The 23,276-nt window shown below is 42.3% G+C and overlaps 1 protein-coding gene across 1 annotated transcript; it reads left to right on the top strand.

Moving 5' to 3' along the window:
• Nucleotides 1–14,161: 14,161 nt before the first annotated feature.
• Nucleotides 14,162–23,168, top strand: TTC14 (tetratricopeptide repeat domain 14). Its single transcript, XM_054515866.1, has 12 exons — nucleotides 14,162–14,319; nucleotides 14,398–14,519; nucleotides 14,737–14,936; nucleotides 15,324–15,408; nucleotides 15,498–15,627; nucleotides 16,225–16,377; nucleotides 17,032–17,103; nucleotides 18,133–18,252; nucleotides 18,332–18,454; nucleotides 19,145–19,262; nucleotides 21,183–21,292; nucleotides 21,739–23,168. The coding sequence occupies exons 1-12, from the start codon at nucleotides 14,162–14,164 to the stop codon at nucleotides 22,691–22,693; spliced, it is 2,346 nt and encodes a 781-aa protein (XP_054371841.1). The 3' UTR covers nucleotides 22,694–23,168.
• The last annotated feature ends 108 nt before the right edge of the window (nucleotides 23,169–23,276 follow it).

Genomic DNA, 23,276 nt, shown 5'->3' with positions numbered 1-23,276 from the left:
TCCCAGCTGGGGCCCGGCACTAACAAGATGTTGTGGAGGTGAGCAGTGCCCTGGTGACACGAGAGGGAGCAGGAGCAGCAGCAGGGGTGTCCCAGGTAACCCTGCCCAGCCTGAGGCTGCGCTGATCAATCAGCGAGCGCCTGGGGACCAGCAGCCAGGAGAGTTCGGCTCTTCAGCCCTCTCTGATGATTTCCCCCCTGCCTCAGGGCTGGCCAGTTTTAGTTTTGACCTCATTAGATACGTGACTCAAAGCATTGAAGCGTTGGAGCCCAGGCATACGAGCAATTAATAGCAGATTTACAAATGCCACCGGCTGGTGGCCTCGTTGTTGTGGCACACAAAAGGCTATTCTGAACTCTGGATTCCTTAGGGCATAAAATCAATGAGTAAAATGGTTTAAAAAATATGAGCCCATAGAGCTTTATGTCCCTGTGGTTCTTGCCAGAGTAAAATGCATTAGTTCCCTGGGGAACTGTGGGAATCACACTAATTTTCCCAAGAAAAGAAAATTTGAAAGCCCTCAGCGAGAACTCAGGAAATGGCACTTTGCATTTGATGCTTGGCCACAATAAAAATATTTATTCAGCAGAATAACTGTAAGAGAACATTTTAAGAGCTTTTCTTTTTCATTTTCCCACCCAAACTTATGTCAAACAGAAGCCTGTCAGCCACCTGAAATACACATTACAAAAGCATGTCCAGAAAGTACAAGAAAACAATTTTTTGAGACACAGGAATCTTCTGAGTTGGATTTTTTTTTCTGTTTCCATTGTGAGATTTGGAAGTTCAGGTATGCCATTAATGGTTTGTGAGGATGAACTGGTCAGTAAGTGACAAATGGCTCCTGAATTTGCTGCTCCAGGGAACAGCAGGCAAAGGGAAGCAGCAGAGCCTGCCCAAGAGTTCAGCTGTTTGATCTGCTGCCTGGTAAAATCTCCAGGCTCTATGCTCTGCTCTAACCTCTTTCCTATTACTTGTACTGGAAGCTATTTTTCAGTCAGCCAGCAATCAAATATTGGGCTATTTTTACAGATCTAATTAAAATAATACTGGTACAGGATCAAGTTATGTTTTTTCCTTGGAAAAGTGTTTGCCTGAGATGAAACAGGGGTAATGTGGAGGCCACAGTGTGGTACATTTCAGCCCTACTGTGCCACCTAATACCAGACTCCTGAGATTAGCTTTTCTCAAATGATTCTTTTGCTCTAAGCCACACGCCTCAAATTCAGCAACGAGCTGAAATGGCTGCTGGCTGCAAAATTTATAACTGATACAGATATCCACTGAAACTGGATTTTAGAGAGAACATTCAGTTTATACAGAAAGGAACACCAAATTACACCTCGTTAGTCATGGGTTCAGTTTCATGTCAATGTTTTGAAAAAAATATGATTGTGAGCTAATGCATTTGGGCTGAAATCACTGCTGTCTATCCCAATTGCTGTGACTTCAGTAGTGTTTGCTATCATCAGATTCTGACCTTCCTATATCAGTATTGTCAGAAAAGTTGTGGAAATTGATGTAGCTTTTGGAATCCATGGGGATTTCAGCATGTTTTGAGGAGGTACCAGTACACTGCAAAACACGTTCAGAGAAAGATCACAGGAGAATGCAGAGGCCATTCCTTAACAAAACATCAGTGTTCAACATAATTTCAATACATCCTTGATCCAGAGGCTTACAAATTACATTATCATATGTCCTGATCTCTCCTGATGTCTTTTGTCTTGTGTGTGATGAATTCTGTAGGTTCTGTTGTTACATCTGACATAGAAGAGAGTCATCAGCACAGGAAATCACCATTCATTTTTCTTCCCCAGTGTTTGGCAAAAACAAATAATAGCTGGAAATAAAATGGTTAGCAAAGGTTTATTACCTTTGAGGGGAACAAATCACAAAAGGGTAAATTGAAATTAACTGGGTTGAACACAAGGTAAATCAATAGGATTATACCAGGTTCACAAAAAACGGAGGACTTTCTTCTATTCTGTGACCTTTTGTGAGGACAATTTGGAGGAAAAACACAAGAATGAAGAGAGGAGATTCTGAGCTCTAGATAAGTAGCAGTAACCAGATGTTTTTAGCAGGTGCTGTAAGCCCTAAACAGTGGGATTTTGCTACATGGGGCATTATTTGTCTAAATCCAAGAAAGGACATAGACTAAGGCCAGATGGGTGCAGGTGGCCATGGGCACTGCTTCCAAAGCTCAGTGGCATCTCATTTGCTCTGCTGGGAATATGGAAGGAAAATTTCTTCTCAACAGACAACTCATCCAAAAACAACTCCCTTAAACAGATTTTCAGGCTTATTTTGTATGTCGATATTAAGCGGAAGTGGTTATGACTACTAAGACAGATTTTTTAAATAGGAATTTGCATTTTAAGTTGAATTCAACTGGGAAAAAATTCCCTCTGAATTACTTTCCTCTATTTTTAATTCTCATTTTGAATTTTAACTTCTTGATTTCAGGTCACCATCCAGGGCAGTTTATGTTATGGCTTCACAGTGCATTATATCATTGACTACAGCTCCAAGTTTGCCAGACCTATTGCTGCAAGCAGCAGTTGCTGCCGTATCTACTCCATTACTAAAAACTGATTGAAATATGAACTATGAAATGATGACTATGAAACATAAAATTGTCATCTGTGCAGTGAATCATACTAGTTTTCATAAATACATCTGTTCATATAGACACCAGAATTGCAGATGTTTCCATTCCTGAAATAAGATTCAACTACTGTGATACCTTTTAGTGTTGCCAAAGAGTTGTTTGTTTCCTGAAGCTAATGGTGAGTCAAGATCAAGATGCAGTTTGGTAAATGGTGAATCCTGGGTTAGAATAAGGTGATTAATTGTACAGCAGAGATCACTTGTAGCTCCTGGGAAAATAAAGTCACTAAGAGCAAAGACAAAGGAGTAAATCCCATGTTAATGAAACCTCCCACATGTGCTTTGGATGCACTCTGGATGAGTTAGGGGAAAAGTATAGAAAGAAACTGGGAAGCAAATAGTCTCTTTCTTGGAGGTCTTAGAATCTTGATGAAATGCAAGAAAATTGAATTCAACCTGGAAAAATGTCAATTCATCTCAAGGAAAGACGTTCCTGTTGTACATACTGTGATGGGCACAGCTGGGAAGGAGTAACATGAAGGACAGAAATTGGATGGAATTTGTCCTGTGCCCATGCAGCATGAATAAGGAGGCATTGTTCATCTCCATTTAACACTGGCAGAAGAGTACATGTGTTTTTAGGTAGCTCATTACAACAAACAAATTGAAGGTTATTTAGTATAGGGCAGAAATAAGCACAGAAGGACTTTTGTATAGACAAAAAGGGAAGATTGGAATGGATCAATATTTATAGGCTGGTGAAAAGAAGGTTAAGTGGCTGAGAACAAAGAACTTGCCAACAGTCTACAAATGGGATAAGCAGCAAGAAATAAGAGGAGTTCTTTAGACTGTTCTAAGGCAGAAAGGATGAAGAAATTAAAATTTAAGCTGAACACCAAGATAAAAACTCTGATACAGAAATGAACTTGTGAAAATCTCATAAGGAAGTATTTGAACCTCACTGCTTGAAGACTTGGACACAGTCTAGACTAAAAATATTTCTGGGAATAATTTATTTCCATTAGTATCAGGACATGACCTTCTCACCAACTCCTATTAATCTACATTGTGTAAGTGCCTTATGAGGCAGCAGCAGGGACTGGGTTAGCTGTTAATGCTTGGCTGGGGGACAATAAACTCCAAACAAGTGCAGCTCAAACCCATGGCAGGGCCTGGGACCAGTCCCACCTCCCAGATGAGTCCATATAGATCTACGCTAAGTGAGTATCCCCCAAAGACCTTGAAACTCGTAAGTCATTTGTATTAGAATAGGATCTACAGTAATTAACTTCTTATCTATAATAACTCCAAAGTGAAATGAGATTTAAAAAATAATGTCTGTCTTTCCTGTTTGGGAGTTTGCAGATTTTGGCTTTCCTTCTGGATTGACTTTTTGATAACTCAATGACTTTCTGTTCTGGTCCTTAGGGATTTTCCTCATGGGAACACCAAGTGTCTCACTGTCTTTTCCTGGGCTTCAGACAAAGCTCCTGACTGTCATTTTCTCACTCCTCTTTTGCCATGTGTGCCAGTGGGACCATCTTCACCAAACAGGCTCAGTTGCTTCCTCGGGAAGGAGCAGTCTCCCTGTGGGCTAGATGGGTCTATTGAACTTGGACACTCTTTTAAGGAATATTCTCAGACTGAAGATGCCCAAATCAAACATTTACTGTTCATTGCAACCTCCCATAGTATTCATATCCCACCTCTAGTTCAGGCAGGTTCAGATAAAATTAAAAGACTCCAGGCTGGTATCATATGTGAAAGCAGCTGTGACCTCGAATCACAGATAATGCAGATAAAAAATACTAAAAGCTGCACCTGGCACTGACAACTCTGTTGGAAGTCACAGTTATGTGTGTCACCTAAAGATGAATCAAATACAGATTTTCCACAGGAACCTTTGCAACCTAGGAAGAAATATAATGCATGTGGGGGGAGGTTTTTGATGTTTGTGTTCATATGCCAAGACTACATTGCATGTTCACATTCACATTATTATTAAATTTAGTAAATGAAAGTCTATGCAATTATATTCAAAATCATTTGGGATGAGTAGCACAGAGCTGCACAAAAAGAGCACAACCTTTCTGGTGGTTTTGTGTTCTAGGACAGTGGAAGAGACCATTTTCATAGATAGCATCTTTTTAGTTTTCCAATGTTTTGCCCTGTAGAAATACTCTCTGGTGTGTTTTGTTGGGGATTTTTTTATTGTCACTGTGGGAGTACAGTGTGTGCCTGGGAGAAAATAATGACTCTTAAGATGATTAACATGTTATTAAACTCTGGGATAATCGCTGTCCTGTCAAGTGTCAGCTCGTGCATTTCATCAGCCCCATGTGACAGTGCTGGACTGCTCATTGCTTTCTTTGATCTAACGAGAGTATTTTTCATGATCAGCTGCTGAATGTGACCCCTGTGGAACTGCAAACAGCATAAAGAAAACAAAAGTGGGTAAACAATACTATGTCACTCCAAAAAATAATACTGTTTTTATACCAGTTGAAGTAAGCCTAAGCTGGCTCCTCATGTGGCAACGTATGGGTGGGACTGGTACCAGTGAACAGCTGGGGCATAAGAAGTGTGAACTTTGCAAGAAATACAGATAATTCTGCTTTTCAGACTGGCTGATGAGTCACATACAAGCACCTGCATGATGAAATGGACCTGTGCCATCTGCTACAAGTGCTTTTGCATTGGCCAAAGAGCTAAGCCCAAGTTTATGCCAGGGCCTTGAGTACGTGTCCTAATGGAGTTGAGTTGGATGAGTTTATGGGCTGAGCTCAAGATCAGCTTCTTCACTGCCAAGAAGTACCATGAAGAAAACTAGAAGTGAGGGCCTGCCCCTGCTCTCCCTAGGTAGTTGCTGTTGAGGGTTTAATATCATTTTCCCCATGTTACTCTGCAGCCCTGTTGCAGTTGTGTCTGCACTGAGCTCTGGCCTCCAGACTTGAGCCTAGACCCAAACCCACTGGCTGCTTGTCCAGCTGGAGCTGTGTCATCACTGAGGGCCCACTGGGCAACCTCTGGGCTGTGTCTGACCCTGGTCCCTGTTCCCAGCCCTGATCCTGACACTCCTGTCCTGCTCACCTGCTCTTCCACTCACAGGTGGCCTTTGCCGCTCTTGCTTTGTCACTGATCTGGCTTTATGCATCTGAGTAACTGGGTTAACTCTGCTTGGTTTGGAGCCTCCAAATAAAACAAGTGAAGGGATGTAATAATTGCTTTCCAAGGTCCATCACGTTGCATGGTCAACAACTGAAATGAAACTTGTGAGTGATGGTGTATTTTACCCCAACAGAGTGAGACCAAAGGAAGACAAAGATACCCTGTGAAGAGGTACATTCAAACTACAGCTCACCTGCTGAGTGACTTTGATTTCTACCACCCTGCTGCTGCCTCTTTTCAGCTGTGAGAGCCACTGTACTAAAGAACAGTAGCTTTCTCCTCTGAAAACTTCATTTGTTTTGTTTTTTGGGTTTTGCCAGGAAGCCAGCATTTAATCACTAAGATGTGACATGCTGCTAAGCTGTGTGACAGCTTGATGCACCGAGGGATGCTCCTCACTGAAAATGTAAACAATTTATGCTGTGTATTTTTCCACCTAAAGAATCTACAGATTTTTGCTAATAATGGCTTTCTTTTTTTCCTGGTACAAAGCAGTGTCTGCATTATTTGCAATTACGAAAAAAGTTTCTGTATTTCCATTCTGGTATCAGTGAAGCTAGAGAGCTCCTGTACTCTAATCTTACTTTAAAATATAGGGTTTTTTTCCAGTGATCATTATTTTAAAGTACAAAGCAATAATATGTTTACTTTGGTGGGGAAAAAAAACCCAAAGGATTGGTATATCAGACTAGCCAGGCTGCTGCTTTCCCCTGCTCTTTCTGGCTTCTAACACAGCTATTAGAGACCAAAATGACTGTTTCATCTCTCAGCTGTGTGAGTGCAATTTCTGAAGTTGAATACAGAGGGTTATGGTCCATTTTAGGTATCAGCAGGAACTATTGCTCAGAGCCTGCCATTACATCTCAAAGTTCCACAGCAGCTCTTGTTATGTTTTGATACATTCATTTGGTCTTATTAAAAAATATTGTGTATCCTCCTCTACCTTCCCCCATCCTTTCCCTGTCATGTATCTTCCCTTGACATGCTGCTGGTAGAGTGGGCTTTTTTTGGCAGCACTTTGCCATGACTGGTTTGTCAAAGACTCTCTACAGTTTCTGACCACCTGACCCTGTAAATTATCCTTACAAGAAGGCACTTCTAGCTCTGGGTAGGGAAGGCTTTTCCTTTTATCTTGGCACTCAATGCCAAAATAACTCTGGCAGTCTGGGGAAAATCCCTTCCCCCTTTTGAAATTTCCAAACCTCTTCTGGATTGCAGGAGCCAGAACTCTCTTTGGATGCTGAAATTCATTTAAATTCACCAGTTTTGAAGAAAAACTGTTCTTCATCTTTTTCAGATGCACTTTGTGATCACTCCTAACACAAGGCAGGTTTTTCCATCTTTAAAGAAGTGCAGTGCTAAATTTGCATTATGAGATTACAAACCAGGTTAGAGAGGTGAAAAAAAAAATAGCAGGCTGCATTGAGGACCTGACAATTATCAGTTTTCCTGCCACTAGAATTTCTCAGAGGCACATTCTGGTGGGGGGTGGGAGGGGGGGTAGGCAGCCAGGCACTTCAACCACATCAGCCTGAAGTGTTACTTTTCAGGACCAACCTTTTCCTGGGCTATTAACCTTCTGTTTAAACTTTAAATTGCACATATGCTATCTGGCACTACCCAAGCTTTACAGCATTTTTGAAAGTGCTACATCATTTCCTTGCAGCTTCTCAACTAAGGAAACATTGTATTGGAGCTTTGATTAACACTCACTGTCAGTGAAGATACAGATTGGAACTCGAGTAGCCTGAATTGCGCTTACAAGGGTTTTGTTGATGCCTTTTTATAGAGAGTATGTTGACATTTTGTACAGATGGAAAAATCTGGATTTCTTTCTCCCACTTACTGCTCTCCCACGCACGTACACACAGTCTCCCATGTATATATTTACCAGCTGTAGGAGGATCAGATCATCACAATTACAAGAGGGGAGTTTTAGACACCAGTGGTTTAGATTTGTATGTTTATTTCTCACTCCCAATCAAATCAGCACAGAGCTACATCTGTAATTAGTTGCGACAGCAAACAATTCCATTTGCATATGTAAAAACTTAATTTGTGCTATACTAATTATCATTCATTCTTAGGCCAGAATCACAAAGGTATTTAGATGCCCAACTTATGTTTTTTTGACTTCTTCTTAGGTACATTCTGTGATTTTAGCTGCCAATATCTTTAAAAACACAATTTGGTACCAGTATTGTAAAATGTACTACAAAAGGAAGATGCATGGAATGCATAACTTGTATTTCAGTTGTCTCTGCATTTGATTTGGGACACAGAATTGAAGGTTGGGGTTTTTGGTTTGGTTTGGGGTTTTTTGTAAGAGAAGTTCTGGCCTTTGCTGTACCTTTGGCAGACGGTCCCTTTCTCCTGCTCTAAGTCATGGTCATTACCTGCACACATACACATCTTTATTTCACTGTGGTATTTCTTTTTTTCACATTTCAAGCTACCTCCTCCCATTTCTGCTTTAGATTTTCATCTGTTTCAGAACCTCTATTCCCTGTGCATTTTGTTCAACTGCCTTAATAAGACAAGAATCAAGAGGAAATCAACAGGTGTGTATTTCCTATATTCCAGAAGCTCCAGCCAAACCATGTCTGGACTTTGACACTTGATTGCTCTGATTAAATCATAATTATAGACAGCAGGGAAAGAATAGAAAGTTTAGTTACCAATTTCTGTCTTTCATGCTTGACCTGAAACCTGCTGAAGTCAGTGGGAGTCCACAAAGTCTCCTTCCAAAATCCCTCAGAGGCACAAAACTGCCCATGATACCAGTGGCAGTTGTTTTGTCTCAGCCTTTGTAGTTTCTTCACTGAGCCAAAAGGCAGACTGGAATGCCAGGCAACAGGTTTTACTTACAGTTTTAAAAAGTTTTATGATAGAAACAGGAGGCTTCTAATAATAAATTACAAACCTAAAGATAATTATTAAATTCAGAGCAGATTTTTTTTTCCATGTCTTGTTAATTTACTTGCAAATAATTTCAGCTTTCTGGATTTAACACTGTGAGGAATTCACCAAATGTTTAAACAAATATATCCATACATCAGTTTGGCATTCCACTGTTCCATCTGGCCTCTGCTTTTGGTTGATAGGAAAAACAAACCTGATTTGTTGAGAGACTAATGAATATCTACTTATGGCTGTTACTTACTGGAATTATATCAAACTGATAATTCTGTAATTAACTTCTCTTTCTGTTTCTAAAAGTATTCCTTAATCACTGTATCTCAAAAAAATTCTTGAGATAAAAATTAATTGGAAATCATATCACACCCATTCAGCTTATCATTTTTAATGAGAAATACACCTGCTAAAGACAAAAATAATTTTGATACATTTTATTTTTTTCAAGGTATGCTCATGCATTAAATTGGAGCAAACATGAAGATAATTAATCTGTATTGTGAATTTGTATTGCCAACTGTTTAGCTCTTCATAAGTTAATTAAAGCAGTTTCAACATTCTAGTTTTAGTGTAGTTTAAATAGTGGCAAATTTTAAAAAAATTAGGAGGATGCTAATTAGTTTGTGACCATGGTTACATGCCTGGTTCATTGCAAGCCATTGAGAAAACAACTTCTGATTTTTGTACGTTGCTATTTAGGCAGTATTTATTGCACATGTTGCATAAATAGAATCTTAGAGGAACTGACCATGATATATATAAATATAAGTAGGTTGTTTTATCAGAAATAGAAGAACTCCAACTGGTTTAGATCTTAAAAATATTTTTAGAGACTCCTTTGAACAACTTTTGAAAGTGCATGCATGTTATATGACAGTTATAAAGATGCAAATTTCTGAAAAATAATTTTATACTGAAAACGTGAATATTGCTCTACTACAAATGAGAGGCTCAATAACTGAGAGAAGTTGCATGCTTAAAGATCTCCTTTTAGTGCTTGCATCCTTGAGGTCAAACATCCACACTGCATTTTGCTACACCCTGGAAATGTAATTTTGAGCTCTAAGTAGTGATCTACTCTGCTGACAGGAAAGTTTTGATGCTGCTTTAAGGTGCAATCACTCTAAAACTGGAAAACCAGGATGATTCTCCTTTGCTATAAAGCAGGAGATACTGCCAGTCTGTGGAGTGATAGAAGCTGTAAAATCCATGAAAACCTCACAAAAACCTGTCTGCTCAGCATAGCTGCTGCTGAGCCCCCATGTACCACAGGAATTTGCTCTGCAGGCAGGATTTCTAGTTGTATTGCAAGCTGTACAGGTGGGTGTGTACATATTGTCTGTGTCATGATTGCTGCTAAGTTGCCTGAATGGGGCTCCTGCCAAATAAGCAAATTTCATTCAACACAGTCTGGTTTTCATATTTAGGGTAAAAAAATGTCAAGGGCAATGTTTCCTCCAGTAACCTTTTCAGTTTCACCTGGAACCTCTAAGCTCTTGTCACTACTGTGCAGGCACAGAACGCTGGGCTGGGTGCACAAGCTGAACTCCCAGCGTACAAAGGCTCAGCAGTGCCACTGCCTGAGCCTGACAGAAATCCACAGGGGGGTCTCCACTGACATTTCTGAACCATTATTCCTGTTGGACTCCAGCAGGCTCTAACCGTTCGATTCAGAGCCCAGGCAGTTTCCAAAGTCTGTCTTTGTATATTTATAACATGCTATTCTTTGTCTACATGTTTCTAGAAATCTGAGAAGTGCAAAGGTCCTTGACACCAAAACCAGGTGCTGAGCACACTCCAGGTAAGTCTACACCACTGAAAGTGTACTCTCTTACAGACCATGCCAAAGCTGGGCTGAACAATGAACTCATTACAAAGGGAAATGCTTGAATGGCCATGGCTTGGGTTGCTCCATCACTCAGAGTCTGGGGTTGTCTCCACATTTTCTCCATCATATTTATGATTATATCTGCAGCTTTCCTCACAGTAGGGCTATTAACTGGCTAGCAGTTATTCTGTGCTGAAGGTCCCTTCATCAGTCTTGAGCTAAAATAATATCTTGGATATTGGACAGTCTCTTTGCTGCTTCATAAATTAGCAAGTCTAGGCAGCAGGACTGCTTTTGGCAGAATTTTCCATAAGTATCACACAGGCTGGAAGTACAACTCTTCATGTTCATTCTCATTACTACTATTAGCTTCCTCTTCTTAGCCTAAAGGACATATTTAGTTGAATATTTCACTCCTCTTTGCAACAGGCTAAAATTTATCTTCAAAGATGCCCAAAATTTACAGAGAATAATACTTTGACATGTATGATCTTGGAGACTCTAATCTTTTTGTCAGTGATAAAATGTGGCTCGGGGCTCTGGGCACAAAATTCTTTCTTGCAATGAGATTTTCTTGTAAGCTTCACCAGTGATATTGCACACTTGGAAACATTTGAGAAGCAGCTTGACCTTGTTGCATTCAAGCTGTGCTCACTGGATTTGGATGGAAATCTGCTTAGTGTTTCATATACCCCCTTTGAAGTTCTGTCATGCCTGTTTGGGGTTGTTCAGGGGCAATATCACTGCGAGTTTGACCCTGGGTCCAAAGCTGGGGTGGTGTAAATTCATCATCTTTTTACTGTGGGAGCTAAAGGCTGCAGGATGGATTTTGTGAGCTGCCTTTTAGCATGCAGGGACCTGAGCTGTCAGAAGATGTACACCGAGCGTGCTCAGACACGTCTGGTTTCAGAGTATCCAGAGTGTTCCTCCTCCAGCAGGGTGAGATGTTGCCTTGTATCGCTTTCTCCTGCAGGATCAGGACACTCCTGCCCACCCTGTGTTTACTCAGCAGATGGGATCAGGCACTACTCATCCAGGCAGTTCCTAAATCAATGGAACAGAGGATTAACAGCATATGGAGCATGCCCCATCCTCAGGCCTGGCATCTCCTGAGCAGTGTGTATACCTGGCTTTATTCCAAACTCTTCCATTTATCATTATTCCCGTCTGAACTATGGTGGCTGCTATTCTCTTTTATCAAAAGCATTTCCTATTGGGCAACTGAAGCAAAGCAAGCAAAGAATGAAAAGAAAAGCAGAAAACTTCCACCACTGAAAATGCAATTGATTTTATTCAAATAAGAAAATGTCTGTAAGAAGAATCCGCTGTTGTAGGTGGTTGTGCTTTCACAGTGATTTTTGGCTGCTGTTTTAAGTCCAGAAGTTATAACACAATGGAAGTCTACTCATAATGCCTAATTTCTTGTACACTGTGTGTGTGTGTGTGTATCTGCATATGAGGCTGGGGAAATGCTTACACAAGCAGAGTTCATGCTTCAAACAACTTTTTTTTAGCTCTTGTATTTGCTAAGCAACACCAATTAACTCTTACTCAAAATACCATTCCCTCAAATAAAACTGCCGCTATTTGCAGTTGTGCCACACTGCTCAGGACACTGCTCTTGCCACAAAACTCTTCCAGGAAAGGCTCCTGTTTGCACTGCATCCATGCAGGTGCATATTCCATGTCAACCTGTGTCTAATCACTCTTAATGTCTAGAAATTTCCATCTGGTGTTAATGGTGTTTCCCCACCATGGTAGCCAGCAACCTAAGAGCACACCTGGTCTCATACAGATCAGGAAGACTCTAAATCAAAATCTTGGCAGCTGTTTGGTACATAGTAAGTGTTGTACCTTCTTTATCTTCTTTTATAGTAAAACAGGGGGACGTGAAATGAAACTAAAATATAAATTTGCCCTTCCAGTGTCTTCCCCAAGTCTGCTACACCAGTGATATCCCTGCTGGCTTTGAACTGGGCTTCTGAGACCAGAGTCTTTGATATGATCCTTGCCCTCTCAGTCATGCTGCTTCCTAGAGGAGTCCGTGTCCCTGATCTGCTGACAGCCAGATTGCTATTTTTTCTTCAGCTCTGTACTGAGGGGAGAAGTGACATTATGCTGTTTGCAGTGGGTTTTCTCCCACACCCACCTCCCCTTTTAAAATTAATTATTAAATGCGATGCCAGGGACAAATTATTCTTGGGAACTGAAAAACTGCGATCCTTCTAATAGGCTTGGATTATTTCCAGCTGGTTTTAAGCACCTTTCTCCATTAGCTGGAGAGGTGATTAGCATGAAGAGCCTCCTGAGTGAAGTGTCTTTTTAGCATCCAAAGTTAGCTCTGGGGAGCAGGGCGGCTGCCCTGGCGCCAGGCCCATGGCAGCAGCTTGGCTGTGCCCTCAGCCCACTGCCTTCTGCCGAGGGAATCGCCCGTATTCCCTGTTCCAGGAGAGCCAGGATGTGTCACCTGTGGGCTGTGCCAGGGGACCCTGGGCAGGGACAGGGCAAGGAACGGGGATTAGGAGCACTGCGGAGCTGAGCCCCAGCCCTGCGCTGCTGGGCTGGCTCACGCTCTCTCCTTTAGTCACAGAATCACGGAACCAACTGGGCTGGAAAAGATTTCTGGGATTATCGAGCCCAACCTGTGGCCCAACACCAGCTTGTCAATTAGATCACGGAACCAAGTGCCACATCCAAACTTTCTGCAAACACCACCAGGAACAGCGACTCCAGTACCTCCCTGGACAGTTCGTTTCGATGTCTCATCATCATTTGAATGAAAAAATTCTGTCCAGTGTCCAACCTACACCTCCCCTGGAGCAGTTTGAGGCCGTTTCCCCTTGTCCTGTGGCTGGTTCCCAGGGAGCAGAGCCTGACCGCGCCGGCCGCACCCTCCTGTCAGAGAGCTGCAGAGAGTGACAATGTCCCCCCTGAGCCTCCTTTCCTCAGCTGAGCTCCTGCAGCTGCCTCAGCAGCTCCTCACTGCACTGTGCCCCAGCCCCTTCCCCAGCTCCGTTGGCTTTCCCTGGACTCCACAGCCGTTACTCGGGGCCGACACGGCAGCGCCGGCCGAGCCCTGACCGAGAGCCGCCCGTGCTGCTCCAGGGCCGCTCCCTCGGAAGCGAACACGCTCCAGGCAGCGCCCGGAGAACGCGGCGGTGCCGCGACTGCGCCTCCTCGAGCGGCGCCGCGACACCCCCGGTTCGGGCCGTGACACCGCCGGTTCGGGTATGTGACACCGCCGGTTCGGGTATGTGACACCGCCGGTTCGGGCCCCTGACACCGCCGGTGTCACCCGCTCTGGGCACTCCGGGCCGGGGCCGGCAGGGGCGCAGCGCCCCCTCCCGGCAGCGCCGCCGCGGGCGCTTCCCGCACGGGCCGCTGCTGTCGAAGCGGGCAGGATTCCCGTGAGGAAACTCTGTGTAATTTGCGCCATGTGTTTTAACTGTTCCCTCTTTCATTACTGTCTGTTTATAAACTAGAGACAGGCCCACCAACAGGGCGGGCAGCGCCGGCGCCGCTCAGCGCGATCCTCCGGCCCGCCGGGGGCGCTGCGGCCGCCCGGTCCCGCCCCGTCGCCGCTGCCCGAGCTGCGGTTCCCGTTCCGGGCGAGGCGGCGGCGGCGTTGGCGCCGGGATGGATCGGGAGCTGCTCCGGCAGGCGCTGAACCACCACGGCCCGGCGCTGCTGTCGCTGCTCCGCGCCGAGCAGCACGACAACCCCGACTTCCGCGGGCTGCTGCCGCCGCCCGGGGCCGCCCCGGAGCCGCCTCGCGGGGCCCCGCCGGCCGCCTGGTGAGGGGCGCCGGGGCAGCGGCCGGGCGGGCCGTGAGGGGCCGTGGGGCGCGACTCACCGCGTTCTCCTTCCCCCAGGAAAGAGAGGGCGAGCATCGACACCGAGATAAAGCGCTTCATCGCCAAGAAGGCGGATCTGCTGTTCGCGCACTCGTGGAAACCCAACGGGCCGATCGAGGACAGCATCGAGGAGAATGAGGGTGTGTGAGTTGGGAGCGGTCACTCTGTAAGGACAGCACTTGAATTTGCGGTACCTTTAAAAAGAGGCTGGAAATTTTTCCTGTTGATTTTTATAGGCTATGTGTAAGCTTCCTGTTAGCACAGGAAATAATATTTTCACGTGTTTTGCTGTCGTCAAATGTTTTGTGATGTGGGGGTGCAGCTCGGCCGTTTGTAACTGGCTGTGCCTTGTTGCAGAGTGTTACGCTGTCATGCCACCCCTGGAGAGGTTCCTGGAGGTGCCCAGGGAGGAGAGGAGGGAGCTGTTCTTCCGCGACATCGAGCGGGGCGATATCGTCATTGGGAGGATTACATCTATCCGTGAATTTGGCTTTTTCATGGTGTTGATTTGTCTGGGAAGTGGTGTCATACGGGAAATTGCAGATTTGGAAATCACTGTAAGATACAGCTTTGGTCAATAGTTCATTTTTGACATTTATTTGTTGCCTCTTGCACCTCTTAATGGAGTGGAATGTGGAAAAGTGAAACAGCTTTGGGATGATGGGTAGTGCCTGACTTTGTGGGCAGCTTGTGATACTTTGCTCAGCTAGTGAACACAGCTTTCACAGCAGTGACCCACATTATTGGGTTGAAAAGGTCATTTGTGGATGCACGAATTTTTACTTGAGCCAAGCCATATTTTAAGAATTGTAGTTCTGATGTGCATTAAGCTTAAAGTAATCTTTTTTGGCTTGTTCTTGGGGAGGAAAAAAAACAAAAAAACCCACCTCTATGCCCAACATAAATCTCTTCATTTATGGCATTCCTGCTCTGTTCTGTTGCAGGCCCTGTGTCCTGTGAGGGATGTGCCTCCTCAAAGCAACCATGGAGATCCTCTGTCATATTATCAAACTGGAGACCTTATCCGAGGTGAGTAGCTGCAGAAGTTGTCAGGAATGGGTTTGCCTGAGGTTTGAGCCATTTCTGTGAATTTATCCCTCCCTGTATTGTTTCTGCAGCTGTGCTCAAGGACGTTGACCGTTACCACGAGAAGCTGGCGGTGTCGCTTTACAGCTCAGCTCTTCCACCCAAGCTCTCCAGTACAAAGCTGGGTGTGATCACCTCTGATGACTTTCCACTGCATTATAAGTAAGGATGTGCCGTTTGGCTGCACTGGCTGGGTGCACTCAGGGTGTCTGAAGAGCATCTCTGACAGGCTGGCTGTCCCTTGAACTCCTCAGTGGGCTTTCTGATTTAATTGGCTGATCACATCCTCCTTGTTGTTCCTCTCTTTAGCATACTTGTGTCTGGATATGTAGGTGTGGTTGGCTTTTTAGCTTCTTTCCAAAAATATAAGGAAAGCAAAAGGCAGGGTGAGATATCTGTTGCTTTTGGACTGTGTTAACAAATGAATACAGAAACCCCAAAGTCTTGGGAGACTGGAATGTTAATTCTTAGCATTTTAAAATTCCCATTAGAAGATGGGGACACAGCTGTCTGTGATATTTGTCATGTTTTTGTATGTCCTGGCAACAGGGGGTGGGTGCCCAAATAGGTTTCAGAAGCTCACTTGGGGTAAAGGACACAAGGGTCAGTAAATAGCAGGAAAACACGTGCCTGGAGAAGAGAGCAGTTTTTGAGCAGTAATACAGGTACCATATGGGCATTTTTATTCTAAACATAAGTGTGATGAAATAGGGCACAGAGCCTGAGGTCTCATTTGTGTACATTGGTGCTGTTTTGAAGGCGAAGCCTGGAAGTTGCCAACACAGGAGAGACATTTGAAGAGGTTTTGCATCGTTCCCCAGGATTTGCTAATCCATCATTAGTTGAATATTTAGCAGAAAAACTGGGACTAAGTGAGTCAAATCCACCGTCTTTGCTGAGAAGTCTTCAAATGTAAGTGATTTTTACATTGTTCCTCTTCTGTAGCTCTGTGGAGATTATTTTAATCCATTGAAACAGACTCGTGAGTGGGAGTCCTAGACCACTTAAACCTTTTACATTTTGACTTGCATGACTGCAGCGTACACGTCCTTAAATATTTAAAAGCAAACTCCTCTAGAGTAAGAAATTTGCATTTGAAATCCTATTGCTCTGAATAAGCAAGACAACTTACCACACACAATGTTTGATATCAGGTACTTACAGAATTTATTGTGTAGCTGCTGTCAGCATCTGTGGATTGATATGCAGGATGTTTAGGTTTTAATGTCTTGTGACAGATGTTTATTTTACTAATAGATTTGACCCCTTTTTTAAAATAGGAGTCAGATATATGCAATGATTGATGCTGTGACCCCTATATATATTAGGCTCAAAGCAGGTGTGGACTTTGTTTTTACTGCAGTTGTACTGGTTCAGTTTAGCACTTCTAGAATGGTTTTGGAAAAACTGGTTTCAGAAATATGAAAGAACAGACCTGACTGAGGGAGAGCAGCAAGACATGGACAAATAATATTTCAGCTTATTTGCACTCCACTGCATATTGTAAGCTTAACTTTGTAGACTCAGACAGCCAACTTGATGTTTTTATTTGTTTGTTCCTTAAAGTAAAAATTTCAGTGAAGAAGATTTTGCCCCTGCCTTGAGGAAAAAGCAGTCTGCATCTTGGGCCTTGAAATGGTATGTGATACTTCCTGTCAAAGCTTGTTAGATTGGGTTGCAGATTATATTTCTGCAAAGAAAACACACATTGAAACAATTTTTCCACTGCATGTATAGCAGTGTAACCAGGATCTTATTGAAAATAAACCTATCTGCCAAGTGGGAGTGTGACAGATAAAGTCCTGAGATTCAATTCCAAAATGTGTGTCAGGTTTAAGGGAGTTGTTCTTAGAATACTTTTAATATCCTGACCCATTCTAGAGTTAAGAGCAAGATTTGTGATAACACCAAGCACATAATTTTGTTTTATAATTGAGTGTTGAATGACCTCATACTTGCCTAGTCATTTAAGCCTCAGACTGCAGATGTAACAAGTGCACTTGCTGTCTTTGGAAAGTTAAATGGAGCAGCAGCCTTGGATATTTACTTTTGCTTTTACACTGTCCACTGCATTTGCAATGTTAATTGCAGAAAAGGTTGCATATAATGTTAAATTAAATTTTAATTTTTAAGAAAAGTCTGTAATGAATTGTTTTAAAAATCAACTTATATAAATTCTCTTCTAATAAGTTAATCTCTTGGAAAATGTGCAAGAAATGTTCGGGGAATATGAAATGTAAAGCCTGAGGATATTTGTGTGAGGTGAGCTGGTTTGAGCATGTACCATCTGCCCATGCCACCTTGTGCCATTGCACTAATGGGGATTTTTAGCTTTGGATATAATTAAGCCTGTTCAAGGTTAATGATGGTAGGTCACACATAGTTTTGTGCAGAAAATTGCTTAAACAGTAATTCCGTAAATAAAAACCAATGTACTGTAGCAGCCCTGTCTGCAGAAATGATATCGAATGCCTTAAGATATGGGATTAAAGACAATACATTATTGTGAAATTAGGTCAGTATCACCTAACTGAAATGCCAGTGCAAAGTACACAATTGCAAGGTCAGGTTTTAACCTGTCTTTTGTTTGGAATCATAATTTGTGAATAACAGAACAATCTGCATAGACTAATTGTACATACTATTTTCTAACTATTTTTTCTCCAGTGTAAAGGCTGGGGTGGATTATTTTAAGGTTGGGCGCCACGTGGAAGCCATGAATGAGTACAACAAGGCTCTGGAAATTGATCCCCAAAATGTTGAAGCTTTGGTGGCACGTGGAGCTCTGTAAGTCTGCTTGTTTCACTTTTTTCCACTTTTGTGAAAGAGAAGCATCTCTGTTTCATATGCAACTTTGTTGTTCTAGGTATGCAACCAAAGGAAGTCTGAACAAAGCCATAGGGGATTTTGAAGTTGCTTTAGAAAATTGTCCTACCCATAGAAATGCAAGGAAATATCTGTGTCAGACCCTTGTGGAAAGAGGCGGGCAGTAAGTGTTGGGGTTATGAGTTTGGTTGGTTGTTAGCAAGTTTTCTCATATTTTTTTTAATGCCATTCTAATGAGGACACAAAATGGCATCTTTCCTTCCTGGCTATGTGTTTAAAGAAAAATAAAAGTCCTTGGAAATATCTGTCCTTGTGTAATTGGTTTACACTTTGTTCTCTGTCCCAGTTAAAATCCTGGCAAAATATTTGAGGTTTAATCCTCGATATCCTTTTTAATCCTTGATACCAAGCTTGCATAAAGTCCTGTGAATTGTTTGAATATATTCCAAAAGGTTGAGGATTGTTTGGTTATTTTTTTAAAAAAGTTTTGTAACAAAATTACATTCTGTTACTCTGCTGAAATATTGGTGACCCACTCGAATGCAAAATTTTAGTTTTGAATATTCAGGGAATAGGTTTCTTTTAAGCCCTGTGATAAGAAGACAGAGTATTTTTAAAACTGGAATTTGTACTTCAAAGAATAGTGTTACAGGTCAGAATTAGGAGTGATAAGGTCAGAAATACCATTTTGTGTTGTTAGTGAGGTGAGCTGAGGTGACAGAGGGGGTCTCAGAGGGATGCAGTAGTAGTGTCATAATGATAAAAAATACTTGCAGATGAGAAAGCCCCCAAATAAGAAATAGCTGTCAAAATCTGTGTCCTAACTGTATAAAAATTTTAACTTGAATTTTAGGTTGGAAGAGGAAGAGAAACTGCTAAATGCTGAAAGTTATTATAAAAAAGCCTTGAGCTTGGATGAGACTTTTCAGGAAGCAGAAGAGGCTTTAACAAAACTCCGTAAGCACATGCAGGTGATTCTTTACTTTCTTTTCATATGGTGCTCAGTGACAATAAATGAACATCAAAAATCATATTAAATCGTTTGAACAGGGAGGGGTGAAATTGATGGTTTGTCTTATTCTCTGCTTCCCTACTCCACAGTAGATGTTTTCTAGTGAGCATTATGGCTGTACCTACCAGAAGAAAGGTACCTCCTGGTGACCCCACTGTGTTGGGATAGTAAAGAAATGCCAGACAGTGGAGACAGGGAAAGAATATCCCTTCACACAGGGTGATGAATGATGTTGATTTAAAACGTTCTCTGAATACAAATGCTCAAAGTGTAAAACACTTCCACAAGCCAAATAAACATTGTTACTATAGTCTGGCCAGACCCTTGGTCCATGGGGTAATTAGAGAGAGTAACACCAGGCAAAGCTGAGGCACAGGGAGCTCACATGACAGGGAAATTACAGGTAATTTAAAGGAAAACAGCAGGAGGTGGAGGGTGGGCGGGCAGACAGTTTGAATATCTCAGCTTTCTCCTCTGTTGTCTGGTGGGTTTTTTCTCTCTTCCCTTGCACGCAGCATGTTTCCCAGGTGAGCCTGCTGGGTCTCTGTGCTAATCTGAGTTGTCATCTTTTCCTTTTTATTTACGTCCTTTGCTTGTGTTGTCTTCCAGAGTGGGTCAAAGAGTAAAATAGAGCACTGAGGAACAGGCTTGTGTTGTTCTGTGCTTCTGCATGTGAGGATGTACACAGGCTGGGGTAGATGGCCTTAGTCAGCAGTTCTTCAGTTGGTGGAGCCATAATGCTGACAGGATGTGTGGAAACAAGGGGGAAGAGGAGATAGGACAATCTGATAAAACTGAGCTACACCAGAGATAAAGAGGTGTAATTTGAGCAGTACCTGCATTTGGCTGCTTTAGAAAGAGGTGTCAGTAAAATGATGAAGAATATTCTCAGCAAGTAGAAGATAAATGTTACTCCTTAGACATTCTCCTGTGGTCACTGATGCAGCAGATAAAGAATATGACAGCTCTTATTTGTTGCTATGCATGGCCTTGGCTGCAGTGAAGGGTTTCCTTTATTATAGCTGTTAAGACAGTTGCTGAGCTTTGAAAACTATAAATCAGACTTCCTGCTCAGTCTGAACAGAGTGACTCTGTAGGGCTGTAAGTGGCAGAAGGCTGATCTCTTATGGACTTGAGTAGTTTAAAGATTTTTATCTACTTAGATGCCCTCCTGCATTTACCTGTAACTTAGTACATAAGTCTGATACTGTCCTTGCTGTGTAGAATGGCTGAAATAACTGCAGTGTGTTTTCCTGTAATTCTGATTATGTGTTTTTCTCCAATGCATTTCCCTCTGAACGGAACTGTTGTTGCTGTGCCTGCGTCTGGTGCTGCTCATCACCACCCAACCCCTGGAACTTGATTTCTTACGTAAACTATGCATCAAACTGCTCTGTGAAATTGTTACCAAACGGTTTGTATTCAAACATGGCCAACTTGAATTCATCTCCAACTGGGTTCTGCCGTGTTCCTCTTGTAAACTGCAATAATGATGACACTGTCCCTCAAACTCTTCTCTCTGTTTTGGTTGTTTGGGGGTTTTGTCCTTATTTTTCTACATGTTGGTAATATTGGGGATTTTTTGCATATTCTATCTATAACTTTTGGGTTCTATGCTTCCTGGTGTGCTGGATCATGGGTACCACTGCAATGACTGGTCAAATTTATTTTTTTTAATGGAATAAAAACTGCGATATGGTCCTTAAATATAAACCTGTCACAATGGCCAATACCAAATTCCTGAACAATATTCATTTTTGGTCTGGGAATCCTGGTAAAAAATTCCTGGTGTATACATTTGGATGGGGTTGAATGGGGGTTATTACCCTTATTAACACTACTAATGTAATCTTTTTTATGATGCTTGGGTTCAAAAAAGAAATCTTTGGAAATGAGGGAGAAACAAGCTGCCAAAGAAGAGAGACAGAAAGCAAAGAAAATAGAAACAAGTGCAGAAAAATTGCGTAAGCTCTTAAAAGAAGAAAAGAGGTAACTGTTACATTCAGTGTACTGGTTATGTGGCAATAAGTGCAGATGGGACTGTGAGCAACCCATCTCAACAAACAGCAAGCTGGGGAGAACTTCTCCCTGGGTAAGCTGCTTTCCCCTCAGAATGTTTTTGTGGATAGTGTCTTTTAGTGCATAGAACCTTTAATGGAGATGTGTGTGAAGGAGAAGTTGTTTAAGGAATACTTTGCAACGTGACATATTTGCAAAGCGTAATGCCACGTGAAATTGGGAAAGAGGTCTTTTATAACACAATGTTCAGTGGATTTAATTTGTTGATGAAGAAATGACATTTAAAATTGTCATGTCAGTCAGGCTCAGTTTCTGTTCCCACCTTACAGTCCAATCTGGGGTATGCAGACTTGCTTTCTCTGTGTAGTTTTTGCCTGACACTGAAGGTTATCTCACAGGTTAATTATTTTTTTTAGGTTGAAGAAAAAAAGGAAAGTATCAACTTCCTCCTCCTCTTCTTCATCCTCCTCCTCCTCCTCATCATCATCAAGCGATTCATCATCAGATGTATCAGCTTCTTCCTCCTCCTCTTCCTCTGTTCACAAGAAATGTAGGAAAAAGCGTCGGCATAGATCTGAGTCTGCTCGCAGCTCCAAAAAAAGCTCATCTAGAGCTTCTTCCCATTACAAAGATCAGAATAGGAAAGAGGAGTGGTATTCCCCTCCAGCTGATACCTCTGCTTCCTTTCTTAACCAAAGTTTTGAAGTGGAAAAGCTGCTGGAAAGGCAGGACAGCATAGCGTGCCCAAAAATGGAGGGAAAAGAGAAAGACAGACACTGTTCTTTTTCGAGGACTTCAGGTGATGATGAAGACACTTTTGGAGGTAGGTCTGAAGATTCAAGAGATTCTTACAGTAGCTCCAGAAGTCAGCCAAGTCATAGCAAAACTGAAAAATACAGTAAACCAGAGAGATTTTTCTCCAGTTGGAGGGGTCCTTCAGGTTCGTATCATAAATCGGATTATAAACCCAGGATGCATTATCACAGGAGATTTGAAAGGGATGGAGAGTGGAGAAGGGAGCAGTTTAAGAGACATGGCTCAGGTCAAGACAGGTATTACACATCCCCAGGGTCTGACTATTATGGCAGGTCAGGGGGGAAGTACAGGTCATATTCTAGCAGCTGCTCACATGAAGGTGACAAAGGTTATGATAGTGACAGGCAGCATAGAAGTGAAAGTGAGTCTAAGAATAGAAAAATAAATTATGAAGAGACTGATAAAACAAAGGAACCAGATGAAGAAGTGTCATTAAATGGTACAGAAGAAGCAGAAAGTGGTACTAAAAGAAACCTGCCTCAGAACTTAGTTAACATTTTTAATCAGATAGCTGAGTTTGAGAGGGAAAAAGGAAGTAAGCAGAAGAAACAGTGAAGTACCTGAGAGTACACTACTTGGATGAGTGTAGTTGTGTCAACTTTTAACTTAGTATCGTGTGAGGAAACACACACAAAGTGAGATGAAAGGCAGATTTTTTTCTGCATTTCAGAATGTCAAAGAATTCTAAAAGATCATATGGTGGAAAGAGATGGAAGAATATCTTACCTAAAATATCAGTTATTTAAAATACAAGTTTCCTGCGCTCTTAATTTGAGGTGTTCCTGTACAATATTCTGTCTGATGGGCTGAAATCCCTTGATACCCCTGGGTGTAGTTAGCTGTGCTCACATCAAATATGCACTTTAACAACAGCTGGGCTTGGTTTTCCTTGTCCCTGGGGTACTATTGACTGTTGATATTCTTCTATCAAACTTAACTTCCAGCTATAGAAAAGGGATAACAGAATGAAGTCATGTGCCATCAATGTATATAGCCCATTTGATCATTAAATTTTCTTAATTTTTCTTAATTTTTTGTGTCTGGGTTTTTGTGAATGTTGCTGGGATGTTTCATCCTCGTGCACTGTTACATTTGCTGTCTACTCCATGGAATGGTGCTGTGTCTGAAGGCAAGTGTA

The sequence above is a fragment of the Molothrus ater genome, chromosome 10 (genome assembly GCF_012460135.2).
Source record: "Molothrus ater isolate BHLD 08-10-18 breed brown headed cowbird chromosome 10, BPBGC_Mater_1.1, whole genome shotgun sequence".
Taxonomy (NCBI): Eukaryota; Metazoa; Chordata; class Aves; order Passeriformes; family Icteridae; genus Molothrus; species Molothrus ater.
Note: the sequence above shows the minus strand (reverse complement) of the source record. Positions and strands in the feature narration are given on the sequence as shown.